Source organism: Marmota monax, unplaced genomic scaffold, assembly GCF_021218885.2.
Source record: "Marmota monax isolate L192 unplaced genomic scaffold, Marmota_monax_Labrador192_F-V1.1 WCK01_AAM20220418_F8-fsc00092, whole genome shotgun sequence".
Lineage (NCBI taxonomy): Eukaryota > Metazoa > Chordata > Mammalia > Rodentia > Sciuridae > Marmota > Marmota monax.
The window spans coordinates 3,420,343-3,434,538 of NW_026692583.1; the positions used below are offsets into that span (position 1 = coordinate 3,420,343).

The following is a 14,196-nucleotide window of genomic DNA, read 5'->3' on the forward strand; positions in this document are numbered from 1 at the left end:
GACAATGTTAAGGGCTGGTGCCTTGTTTAATTACCATTCAAACCAAAAGAAGTACACAGATTAGTATAAATACTATATTTATTAAATATCTTTACAGTTTATTTAAATGTATTTACAGAACTATTCCTGCATAAGTTATATTTCAGACATCCAATTCAGGTAATTGCCTCTTGGGTAAGACAAAGAATGATAGTCTCAACAGAAAAAAAGCAGCTTATTAGTATACACATATTCAAATTTGCTTCATTATTTAGCCATCTTTGCCACAAACTACCTGCTAACAGTTAAATTCTGACGTGGACATTTTTAGTTGAGAAGTTCAATTTCATTTAATTTTCTTTTAATAAATAAATAGAATCCAAATGTTTTCTGCTTTGTATTTTGTTTTATAAGCAGATTTTGTTTTTTTCTGGTATTGTAAAATTTGTTAAATATAAAAATGTGATTCAGTTTCCAACTGAATTTTGTAGCTTCTATCAAAGATAGCTCATATTAAGGTGACAAGGAACCATGAACTTATCCAGAGGTACAAACATTCACAGTTCTCGCCAATCTTACTGACCATCTCCAGAACACTCAAAACTGACTCAGTAAATTCTCACAATTCCTGCCTTGTTACATGATGTAGTAGGTTGGTGGTACTGAAGGTGGTTTTCATCTTCGGGTTACTCTCTATCCAGAACAAACGCAGCTGACAGGAGAGGACACTCCCATCTGCAAAGCTCAAAATCGTGTTTTTTCTACTCTAGACACAGCCCAAACCCCAGACATGCATACCTGGAATGGATTTCTTTAGGAGTTAGTACCCATCAACCATGTGAGTATAATAATTTGGGACAACTTGTTTTTTCCCCCCCTCATTTCTTCTTCCAGTTTTTAAGAGCCTATGGACTCTCATCTACTTCATCTCCATTTGGTTAAAAAAAAAAAAAGTTTGTTTTTTGTGCGCAGGCAGCTTAAGTTCATAGGAAGAAACAAGGTTCTGATATGTTGAGTGCACATTTTAAAACAGAACAAAATAAAAATTTCAAGCATGTGATAAAAATATTGATTTTTATAATACAGTATTGCTTTATAAATATAGATGGAAAAGCTATAAACTTTACTGGTCTTTGGTGCATCCAGAGAGGGATAAATAATTTGCCATTTGTAAATTAGAAATCCAAATTTTTTCTTTTGTTATAAAAGTCCACTACATGAGGCAAATTGTGTGTGTGTGTGTATGTGTGTGTGTGTGTGTGTGTTTACACTGCTTGATTTAAAATACAGTTCACACACACACACATCAGGTTCAGAATTAGACCCAACAAGTGGTATAGCTCAGCCACACCCCTGGAAGCTTGGGTGTAAGACTCGGAGAATTCTATTCTGGGTCCCACACAGCCTCTGACCAGTGAGAGGAGGAGAGTTACTTGCTAAGCAGCACTCGCCCTGACCCCTAGCAGTCATAAAATGCAGTGCATAACACAAAAAGGACAGGGGAAAGAAGAAAACAGGGTATTTTATGTACTAAACTACAAGCCAGGTCCAAAGTCAATTCCACCATGAATTCTTGCCCCATTATTTTCAGTGTCACTGGAACAACCACATTGACAGTTTCTAACAATCATTTCTCAAAAAAAGTAAGTTGATTAAACGAGTTGTATAAAACACCACCAATCTAGCTTTACAAAGATTGTTTGATGGGTTAAAATGAGAGCAGAGAAAAGCCAATAACCTGACCGTTACTGCTCCTACCAGGAAGTAAATGGAGGCATTGGAAAATTATATCCAGATCATAAGGCTACATACTTCTGACCAAAAGTAATTACAAACCCAAACAAAAGAGTTGAAGTCATCAATCCTAGTTTGAATGTATTCCTTTTAACCAACACCTTCAGGATGCAACTTTCTTTACTTTTTAAAATACCCAGAGACTGCAAAGAGTTTGTGCAAAATAAATACCCCGCTTGCCACATATGTGTCCATATTCTAGCAGAGCATGATAGTTCCTCCTTATTTAAACAGTCTCCCTCCACATCCCACCCGCCCTCTATCTTCTCTACCAAAGAATTCTGTTTTGTCAAGTTAGGGTAGTTAAGGCATTCTGACACTTAATTAAAGGTGATTCAAAATAGGTATCTAACATTATGCCAATTAAGGAATAGTAGATAAATTATTGAACGGCTTACAAATGAATAACTCATTCTTATTATAAATGAAATGCCTGTTACAAGCATGATGCATTGAAATATAGTAATGACATGTACATGGTACATGTTAAACAATTTTAAATAAAACAAAAGCTTGACAGTTACTCAAATATACAGTACAAATTCACAAAACAAAATCTTTTAAAACAAGTTGAGGTAACCTCAAACGTAAGTTTTAATGCAATAAACCAGGGAGTCAGTATCTCCTCTCGAGAAAAAACTTTCTGTGTTCTCCTCAAGTAGATTCTCGTCAGGTTTAATTGCATTCTCATCTATACACCAATGTTACCTGACGTATATATAAAACATGGCTTTAATTTAAGGATTTCTAAGTATATATATTTTTCTACCACCAAGTTAATGAAGGAAAAAACTGACTCAAAAATATATATCTTTACAGCAGTCAACTTGTACATAAACCTTAAAAATAAGTTTGAGCCTGCAGGTAATGGGAAACCAAATTCAGGGTAGTTATTTATAAGGAAACTATACACTGCAAAATGGCTATTCGGAAACTGTAAACATTAAGCTTGATTCAGAAACCCCTACATTTCTGTTTGGGGCAATTGCAAAAGTCAGATCATCACTAGGAGTTTTCTCTGTGGGCTCTGTGCTGCTGCCATTGCACACGTGCTCTTGCCTGGTGGACGCAGTGATTCGGTGCATGCTCTGCAAAAGCAAGGCTCCTAGGGGAAGGTCTGAGGGCTCCATGGGCAGCACGACTGTGAGCCAGCAAAAACCCAGCTACAGCTGTCCATTCTCAACCTGTCAGCCTGGGGCCCAGAGAGCCCACCCAGGGCACCTGGCAGACAGCGGGGGGAATTCCAGCCATAGCACTAAGTTTCTAGGCTTTAAGGACTTTTGCAATCTTGAGTAGCATTTCCATTAAAAAATTTTGGTAAGGATACCCCCTTCCCCCGGATATCAGGCAACCAGCCTGTGATTTGGACTAATTAATAAACTGCCAAAACTTTAATCACGGGAACACAATTAAGCATCTTTTAAAAGCACAAAATATTTGCATCCATAGAACTAAAATAATTACTTTTTTCTTCCAATGTGTAACAAAAAAGCTTCTGGGATCAAGATCTTATAACCCAGAGCATATTTATGAGCTCCTGGAAAATAGGAGTTTATAATGAAAACATAAAGCCACACCCGATCACCATAACCAAGATGGTGCCTGTGGAAAACATGTGACATTTCTTTTGATGAATAATGTATGTTTTCTAGCAGACGTATCATAATTTATGACTTGTCAGACTTAAAATCCCTTTAACACACTGTAATTTTGAATTCTCTTTACCAACATTACCCATTCTCAATACTTCAACTGCTTTTGAAAAGTAATAGCCTTTGAAAACCTCCACGAGAATTAAGGCTGATCTTCAAATCTTGCTTCTCTTCAACTGTTGCCAGCAGACATGAGCTAGTGAATGACAGTAGTGGTTCTCAACAAAGATCTCAATGGGTCTCAAAAAGACAGGCAAAAGGCTTACATCACTGGCCATTGAAATCAGTGGCAAAGAAACGTGGTCCTGCCAGCAGGATCAGCACACATGGCAGGGAAATTGGGACAAAGAAAGGAAAGGCAGGAGTCGACAGCTCGGTGAGTCAGTCTGTATACTCGGCCACTATGGAAAGAAGGACGGTGATGTCATCTGGCTTTCCACCTAAAACAAGAATGAAAACTGATCAGTACATTTTAAGAGGAAAAAAAAAAATCACTCAAAACTGTGGTCTTAAGTAAGTACTAGTGCTGGGTGTGGTGACGCACACTTATAATTTCAGGAGCTTCGGAGGCGGAGGCAGAAGGATCATGAGTTCAAAGCCAGCCTCAGCAACTTAGTGAGACCCTAAGCAACTCAACTTAGTGAAACCCTATCTCCAAATAAAATACAAAAAAGGGCTGGGAATGTGGCTCAGTGGTCAAGGGCCCCTGGGTTCAATCCCTAGTCAAATGCTTGCATTTCAGGCCTGTTTGGCTTATTAATAAGCCCTCACAGAAAAAAGAAAAAAGTATTTGATAAAGAGAAACAGTTAAACAGAAAACACTCAAGAAATTTCACATAATTTAATTGAAGCTTAAAAAAAAAAATCTCCCGTGCTCTTTTACAACAGGAGCTCTATGAACACGGCCACCACATCTTCTGTTTACATCATCACAGTAAAGACAAAATCTGTTACAGTAACTTCAGCCTGACAAGAAAGTTACATGCTTCTACCACAACCCTAATTTGGACAAACATACCCAATGCTTTTAAACTAGGAATAGCCTTGTACTCTAATCTGCCAAACTGCTATGGCATGTGTGCGTGTGTGTGTGTGTGTTTTCTCCTATTTTAACATTTCCTGGAGGGCTAAGAAATGCTCTACATGTCATAATATTACATCAGCAAGAGCCTGACCAATTCCACTAGCTCTGATATGCTAGCACCAACATGTCATCCCAGCTCCAAAACTGGCCTGCTCCCAAAGTCACAGCATGCAGTAGATAGAAGGACTCTTCAGTCAAGGGCAGTTTCACATTGCTTCCCTTTTCAAAATCCGCTCTGGCAATTTGGCAGGCAAATACTGTCAACGCGTCCCACAGAGCCAGAAGAAGGGAGAAGAGAAATGTCAGACACGTGAAGGGCAGAATGTTAAACTGTTCGGAATGCACAGGCCCTCCAGGCAGAGCTCAGAGGCCTCTAGGGCTCAGTTCCAAGCAGTGCAGTGGTGGCAATAAAGGGCTTCAGGTTCCATTGGCTGCTGTAGACGATAAAGTTCAGCTCTGAAGGGCACCCAGTGGGAGGACACAGGACGTACATTTGCTTGTGCTCAAAGGCACAGGCTCAAAGCTAGGAGAGGACACTGACACAGTCTCACCCACAGCCAGAAAGCTCCCACAGTTAGTCCTTATGACATTCCCAAAGAATGCTTACCTCTCACATTCAATCCGTTGTCACATGCAAACTGTGCGAAGGGTGACATATAATTTGGATCATAGGCCAGCTCGTGAGCTTGCTCAGCAATGCTCCTTGCTGTCTGTTGTATACTCTCATAATTTGAGTTCTGATATGAAAGGATAAGAGAGTTATTTTTAACCATAACACCTCACATGACTTCTGCATGCAAGTATGCTTCTTGCAGACATCACTTTTTAAAGACAGTAACATTTATCTAATTTTCTACCATGTAAGTTTTATTCTGGTCAGAGAAGACAGTGAATGTGATGCTCTGATTAACATGCTGAGCCTATTGGTATTTCCTGCACATCTCTTACAAAGTCCTTTGCTGGGATGGTATCTGGCCCTCAAGTTTAGGTTTCCATTTTTGCTTCCCCATTTGAAAATTTTAAGGTATTCTTGTTAAAATGGGATGGACTGAAAAGTGGATCCTGATAGCATTTTCATGATGACTTCAAAAGTCTCCCTGCTTGGGAATGCATCCCGGCCAACTATAGTTTGCTCTCCAAGTAAGTCACCAGTTGTACTACTGAAAATATCTTCAGGGTTTTATATCATGACGAAAGACTCTTGCCTAGCTGTGTAACCTTAAGCCATACCCTTGTCTTTGCTGTTTTCAACTTCCTCATCTGCAAAATTGCGATGGGAAAACAAGGTCCATTTCATCTGTAACATTCAAAGGGCTAAAGCATTTCAGTCTAACAGAAATAATAGGTCTCTGCTTTAATGTCACCTCCTCCAAGAGGATTTCCCTGACCAATTTATCTGAAGTAGTGACCCTCCATTCCCTCATCCTGTTGTGCATCATTACTATTTACCACCAACATTCCCTTCTTCGTATTACCTGCTCTCCCCTACTAGAACCTAAGCTTTAGCATGATTTCTGTTCACAGAGCACAGTGCCCATGACAGGTAAGCACCTAACAGTTACTGCACACACAAACATGGTATGATGCTAAGGATTCCCTTCACCTGGTCTGGGTAATTGTCCCAGTAACCCTGTAGACAGGACCTTTATTACTCCCCATTTTATAGGTGAGGAAACTATTGCTTAATAATTGAAGAAGTCTACTCAAAGTCACAATAGTTAGAGGTAAGAGCTTAGAAAAGATTAATTTTTCCCAGAGTTTTTACAAAGCCAGGAGAATAGGGACAGCCTGTTTTCACTTCCTGCCCTCTGTATGGGAGAAGCCTGAATTGTTCACCACTGCTGACAGCTCAGATCACATCAAGGCTCCTAGCTGCCTGCTTTCCTTGGCTGGTTTGGGATGGCTATTTCCTGTCTTTCCCAGTCTCAACACCTGCTGGGTGTATTATAAGAATAAAAAGAGAAAAAGACAACCAGTAGTCAACACCATTAAAATACAAACAGGAAATGTCCTCATCTGGACTTTTCCTACTTTAACCACTCCACTAAATGCTTGGGTAAGAAGCCTCTTATTCCCTTAAGTTCTCTTGTGAATATTTCCATTTATAATTTTTATAATTGCTTGGAATACTAGAAATATTATTTTCCTAAAGTTCACAAAATAGTCCTTTCCAAAACTACTGAGACAACATAAATGACTCAATAAAACTCAGCTATCCAGAGAGGGCCACTTTCCAGAGGCTAACCTTTGAGTTAATTACCTTTAATTTTTTTAGCTCTTGAAGGATCATATAATCAGGCATATTGTCAAAGAGTCCATCTGTCGCCGTCAGGATAATGTCTCCTAACTGGACGTCGAAAGATGTGCTATCAGCAGCATCCGGGCTGTAGCAAGGACAGGGTAGGGTAAAGTTAAGGAAGCCTTTTAGAGATGATATAATTCAAAGGATCCTACAGGCATCATTTATAATGCAATGAGGCTTTTAAAATGGAGTCAATAAAAAAAAAAAAAAGTCATTCTGAAATTCCTAACTTTAAGAAAAATTAATGGGAAAACAAACTCTGATGTAAGTTTCCAAAGTTTAACCCAGTTAGTCCCATTGTTCCAGATGTGGTATACCTAAAAAACTTAGTTGAGCAATAAATAAACCATTTATGGTAACTTTGAAATAATTATGTTTGTAGAACCAAAAACTGGGGACTTAATGGGTTAACTGAAACCAACAGAAAAACTGAGTCTGCTGATTAGTTGCACGTGGATTAAGAGGAGGACGCCTTCTCTTCTGAGTCAGACCTAACACGCTCTGCTCTATGACCTTGGGGAAGTGACTCTTCACTTCCTATTTCTTCAGTACCAAATTCCATCCTCTCTTACTCACTTGCACTTGTCAGTTCCCCTGTACACACTCTCAGGATGCTGCATTAGTCAGGGTGGGATGCTGGGCACCCAGGGAGAAGAGCGTGCCTATCTCTAAGAATTCCAGACACCTGCAGTGGTTCTGGCACAGTAAGGACTGTATGTCTCCCAGTGGTCACAAAGTGCTCTGGTATTTATGAGTACGACTGGCATGTACATCTTCAAGAAACATCTGTTAAATGACCGAATGAACAAATGATCAGAGAAACAAAGTATGTCAAACTGAGGAAAAAACTCTTCAAGATGTTGTTAAGGGAAGAAAGCATGGCACAGACAGTGTGTAGCATATGCAATTGTTTCTGTAACAAAAAGAAAAAAAAAGGGAGGAGACCCACAGATGTAGAGACTCCGAAATACAGAGAAACAATGTGAAGACAGTCAAAGAAACAGTGGCTGCTTCTAGAGAATGTGTGGCTGGGGACAGACAGGAGGAAGTTGTTCACTAAATTTTTTGTGCACAGCTTTTAAAAAACAGATGGAAAGCCAGACACAGTGGTGCACGCTTGTCATTCCAGTGACTCAGAAGGCTGAGGCCTTAAACAACTTAAGAGATGTCCTGTCTCAAAAAATAAAAGGGCTGGGTAGGTAGCTCAGTGGTAAAGTGCCCCAGTCAATCCCTAGTGCCAAACAAAGTAAGGAATAACACACACACACACATACACACACGTAGGAGATCTTTCTCATCACAATGTGTGATGAAAACAGACATAAGAATGGGAGAGAAGGGGGCTGGGAATATAGCTCAGTTGGTAGAGTGCTAGCCTCGCATGTATAAGGCCCTGGGTTCAATTCCCAGCACCACCAAAAAAGGAAAAAGAAGCCAATGGGAAATGTAAATCAGCCCTTTTCATCTTATTCACAGAAGCATTTTCAATAAAAGTTAAAAAAAAAAAAAAAAAAAAAAAAGAGAATGGGAGAGAAGCTGGTCACAGTGGTGCACACCTGTAATCCCAGCAACTCAGGAGGCTGAGACAGGAGGATCACAAGTTCAAAGCCAGCCTCAGCAATATCGAGGTACCAAGCACCTCAGTGATGTGGGGATGTGACTCAGTGGATGAGTGCCCAAGTTCAATCTCTGGTCCAAAAAAAAAAAAGGGAGAGAACCCCAGGTGGGCCTTTGAGGCTGATTCTCACCCTCTTCTCCACCTTTACCACTTCAGGGCTTCCAAGGAGAGGGAAAGATGAGATGTTTAATAATCTGCCTTAACCTGTAATTAGGGAATAGATACCAGGAAAAAAACTCAAAGGCCCTGACCCAGATGGGAGTGGCCAGAACCAAGGCACCTGAGCTTGAACAGAAAAACCCCTATACTTACATAAATGATGTTACAGAATATGTAAAGACATAAAAATCAGTGCACACCTAGGATTTACACAGAGTGCACTCAAAACATTTTTGGTCCATTCTTTGCTTGACTGAGGAAAGAACTGGCACTTCTAAAGTTCTGCAATGTGCTTTTGTAGGGAAAACTTACACATTTATGTAACAAATATTCTGTAAAAACAGTCACTAAAGGAAAACCTCTAAGTTAAGACTAAAATACTATTTTATGGAAAGAGTGCCCAATAACTAAAGAGATACATGCAGTAGATAGGAAACACACACACTTGTAAAACTACTGGAAACCAGGTTGATTCCTATGCAAGACACTCATCTGCTCAGTCTTTGAAAACCAATCAGGTTCTAGAAGTGTAGATTAATGACCAGGTTGGCACTGATGCTCTATTTTATGCTGAGGTTTTTCTTTCCCCAGGAGTGGCCTTTGCTATTCTGCCTGTGAGAGACTTGCTCCCATTGGACAATCTGTCCTCTGTTAATACTCCCACCCATGAGCTTGGTGTTCCGCCAGCAGCAGTTCTGCCCATTTTGATTGAACATACTGTGCCGCTGGGAACTTTTGACTGCATTGAAACATGAGCTGCAATCACATGCTAGCAGGCTATCTCTGGGCTCCAGGGGAAGCCACCTTCACCTTGCTGGCAAGCCGGCAGAGTGCGGCTCTAACCAGGGTGTCCCAAGGATAGCATGTGTGATCCAGCAGGGCTGCTCCAGCACTCAAAAGCCAGAATAAGCAGCAGCAAATAAAGGAGAGTTAAAGTGCCATTCTCCAAAAACTATTAGCTGAACTTGGCATCTACTGAGGCGCTGGAGGCTCTGAGGTCTCCACACTCCAATAAAACTAATATCACTGTGTATTATAGACAATTGAAGAATATTCTTCTAATTATGGTAATCTGCCAAAATCTGAAGGTAAAAAGTACTTCCCATTCTCTAGAAGTCTGCAACAGACATTTTAAATGGGCAACATCAAATACCTAATTATATAATGTGTTCTTTTCATATTTGAAAATGGCAGAAATAATCATTTTATCTTAATTTGGACTTAAGATCTGGTTAAATAAGAGCTAGTGAATAGGAAAAAAAAAAAACAACTAACAAAAAGGCACTTGGTAGAATGGTTCTATGTTTACAAAAGGTTCATTACCTATTTATGAAGTGCCAGTGTTTGTGCCAGATCCTACAAGTTTGTTAACACAGTGAAACCTGAGACTGTCTTAACCTTACTTCAACCTACGAAAAGATGTGAAAGTTAACTCAAAAAAAATTCTAACTGTATAGGAAGGTATTAACAATTTAAACATGAACAGAGAGAAGATGTCAGAAAGGAAAAGAGAACACCTCAATGACATTATCATAGACAACATGCAGGACAAGACCACTTCTGACTGTTTCCTGCAGTTCTACTGGATGCATATAAGAAGGCCTGAGAATGAGGAAGTTATTCTGACAGATACAACATTATGTCTGTCTATAAGCTTCCCTAACAATATACGCAAAACCTTGTACAGGCAGTGGCATGTATGAACAATGACTAATGACTCATTTTTCTAACACAAATTAACAGACAAACTGCATGTACTAATGCATGTTGGTATTAAAAATTGATACCTGAAATACTTCATAGTCTTGTCAAATTATTGACTATCGGAATTCAAGTTGACTGTTGTAACTAGTTCAAACAAAATACCTTTCAAAGTCCAACTAGAAGGTCCTCATTATGAAAGCATTCTGAGGCTTCTTTTTCATAGGAAAATGCCTGTTCCCTACTGTATACAAGGTGTGGGAGGGAACCTGTGGGTGAGAAATATCCTATTCAAATGTAACGGCTGAGGGGAGATTACCTGTCACTTAACACGACTCCCTCGGCTTCTGGGGGAGCAATTGAGAGCTGGAACGGAGTGTTGAAGTAATGCTGCTGCTCATCTGATCGGTGCACAACTTCACCGCCCCTGACAACCAGAAAGCCTGAGTCACCCAGGTTCGCTGTGTGTAAGCGGTGGCTAGTTCTGTCCAGCACCACGATGCAGGCAGTGCTGCTACCTGGAAACAAAATGGATATCATTTATTTTCTTTCCCTAGGGTCTCTACATACACATTTTTATCACAGAACTCCAAAGAATAACATGTCATAATTTGAATGCCTTGCCTAAATAGGGTTTCTTTTTCTTTCTTTCTGTAGTGTGGGGAACTAAATCTAGGGCCTCATGCATGGTAGCCAAGTGCTCTATTCCTGAGCTATGCCGCTAGCCCAGGATTTGTTTTAGTTATGCTCTACACCCCCACAAATGTCAACTAATAATCTGATCAGGGTCAACGTGGTGGGAAAAGAATGGATTATAGGATGGGAGTTTAGCTCGGTGGCAGAGTGCTTGCTTAGCATGCATCAGGCCCTGGGTTCCACCCCACCACCACAACCACCACAACAAAAAAGAACAGATTCCATTATACACAGTAGATGGGTCACTGAGGATCTTCATTCTTCCTTTCGCAGAGATAGGCAAAGAAAACAATGACTGGTATTTAATCACATCATTTCATTTCACTAGTGCTATCTATAATCTATGCCAAATGCTCAAATGGATGTTGTTATTAAGTTTTAATATTCAAATGCCAGAATCAAAATGTTACACTTTCCCAACACTTCTCATGAGTCACTCAGGAAGCCTTCTTCACAAAATGCACTAACATTTAAGACAGGGCACATAACAATTTTAAACCAGATTTCCATCTGTTGCAGTCATGAAGAATTTCTATTGAAAACTAATAACACACTATGAAGTAACAAGACCAATTTTCAGAGGTAAGCTTGTAGAATCAACCTGTTCACTTTACAGAGACTAGCGTTTGATGGGAAGAGGCCACATTCCAAGCAGTTCCCACAGAGCTCTGTTTACTTCTGTTGCACACAGAGTCTTATCCCTCCTCAGACCAAAAGGCTGACGGTACAACTAGAAAGGACCACTTTCAATTACTACAAGTTAAACCTAGACCTATCTCTACCAGAAAAACATGCAGCTCACCAAAAAATAAATGTAAATGGTCTGTAACATTTGAAAAAATGATCAGCTCATCAGTACATTAGCTTAATAAGAGTTAAAAGAAGGTATTGCATAGTACTGGCCCAAGTGCAGGGAACATGATCACTCTTATTCTGTGATGGTAAAGAATAAAATTAAACCACCTTTCTGCGGGCAATACAGCCCTGAAAAATGTACATGTTTGGGCTGGGACTGTAGCTCAGTGGTAGAGCACCTGCCTTGCACGTGTGTGGCATTGATTCAATCCTCAGCACCACATATAAATAAAGATATTGTGTCCATCTACAACTAAAAAAAATATTTTTTAAAAAATGTACATGTTCTGGGATGGGGATGTATGTAGCTCAATTGGTAGAGTGCTTGCCTTGCATGCACAAGGCCCTGGGTTTGATTCCTAGCACTATCTCTCTCTCACACACACACACACACACAAAAGTATATGTTCTTTGATTGAGCAATTTCATCTGTGAGAATGTATCCCAAGAAAATAGTAGGAGATGCAAGTAAAACTTAAGTACAAAAAACAATGTTTAGGATCAGAAAGAATTAGAGGAGCACACGGCACATGTAATCCCAGCTACTTAGGAGGCTGAGGCAGGAATATTTCAAGTTTGAGGCCATTCTTTTTTTTTTTGGAGAGTTTTGTTTGTTTTTATTTCACCTTAGAAAATTCATGTTTACAAATCCTGGCTTGGGTTAGAAACATCCTAACCACCATCCTGTTGAATCAGTCTAAAAAATTGAGGCCATTCTTGAAAATTTAGCAAGAAAAAAAAAAAAAAAGAAAATTTAGCAAGACCCTGTCTTGTGTGTGTGTATGGGGGGGGGGGCGAGGCAGGCGGGGGACAACGATTAAGAAATAACTGGAAATAAACTAAATATCTAAAATTAAGAGACTGCTTAAGTTACAGTACACTCACATAATGCAAGGCTATATGCCATCATGTAATACTTAAAGGAACACAGATTCTAGATTTAGCCAGCCTGCATCTGAATCCTAGCTCTGCCACTTACTAGTTATGTGACCTGGAGCAAATTACTTAACCTTTCCATGCTTTAGTATCCTCATTTACAAAAATATGAATGACAGTAACTACCTTATAGAGTTGTCTCAAAGGATTAAAATTAGTTAAGTCATGTCAACACTTAAAACAGAAACCTATTTGATAACCATTAAAATTGTTAAAGAAATATACATGGAAAGGAGGGGCTGGGTTGTAGCTCAATGGTAGAGTGCTTGCCTAGCACGCATGAGACACTGGATTCAATCCTCAGCACCACATTAAAATAAATAAAATAAAGATATTGTGTCCATCTACAACTAAAAATATTTTTAAGGGGCTGGGGATGTGGCTCAAGCGGTAGCGCGCTCGCTTGGCATGCGTGCGGCCCGGGTTCGATTCTCAGCACCACACACAAACAAAGATGTTGTGTCCACCAAAAACTAAAAAATAAATATTAAAATTCTCTCTTTAAAAAAAAAATATTTTTAAAATATAAATGTGGAAAGGAAAGATTAGGTAAGTTAGGTAAAATAAGTAGATTATAAACTAGTATTAAAGTTTCCTTTAAAAAAAGGGAAATTTAAAGAACTCCATCAAAGAGTGAAACTTACTATAAGTAAATTAAAAAACAAAATGCAGCAGTAGGCAAAGTCTAAACTACTAAAATCACAGTTAAAGAGCAAAACAAAGCAAACAGGCTGTGGAACCAGCTGTGTGAAATCCCAGTATGCCATCGTCTTCTAGCTGTGTGCCCATGGGCAAGCCACCTGTTCTCTGTAGGCTTGTTTCTTCCTAACCGAATGGGGAACAAAGTTCCTTTGTACCTACTTCATGGGGCTTTGTAAGCATAAAGTAAACTCAACTGCATTTACTATTATTCTTTGCATAAATGTGAAGAAAAAGATTTGAGCATAATCATTATAATCTTAAATTTTCTTAGTGGTATTATGGGTATCTAATTTTTGTTAATAATGTCTTAAATGAAAATATATAACAATGTAAACAACTTAAATATAAGCATGCTTCTCATCCTAATGTTCAGAAATTCTATTTCCTTGTTATTTATAGTACATGTGTTGGAACTAAACTGACATTACTGTTAGACCACAAGTCCCTATCCCTTAAATGTCAAAGAAAAAAAAAAGGGTGTTGTAACTAATTAAAAGTATTGTCAAAACCTACTCTGTAGCTTATAGTAGAGCAAGATCACCGATTTGTTTTCCTTCCTAAGGCTGATTAACAAAAACTATTTAACAGTAGTAGAATGCCACAAAAAAGATCTTCTGAAGGTTGATGGAATTAGATCCTAAGAATGAAAAATGACGGAAGAGTAGCATAGTCTTGGAAATTTTACTGCAGGAAGGACTGATGTTGACTCACTGACAAA

At 39.2% G+C, this 14,196-nt stretch overlaps 1 protein-coding gene across 2 annotated transcripts in view; it reads right to left on the minus strand.

Annotated features, from left to right (window-relative positions):
• Positions 1-60: 60 nt before the first annotated feature.
• Pptc7 (protein phosphatase targeting COQ7) overlaps positions 61-14,196 on the minus strand; it is a 40,716-nt gene continuing 26,580 nt past the window's right edge. For both annotated transcript variants that reach the window (XM_046446164.2, XM_046446165.2), the window contains 4 exons: positions 10,609-10,807; positions 6,770-6,893; positions 5,117-5,246; positions 61-3,865 (listed from right to left, as the gene is read on the minus strand). In XM_046446164.2, the coding sequence (XP_046302120.1) occupies positions 3,807-3,865; positions 5,117-5,246; positions 6,770-6,893; positions 10,609-10,807 (512 nt within the window). In that variant the 3' untranslated portion in view covers positions 61-3,806. The remainder of the gene's footprint in view (positions 3,866-5,116; positions 5,247-6,769; positions 6,894-10,608; positions 10,808-14,196) is intronic.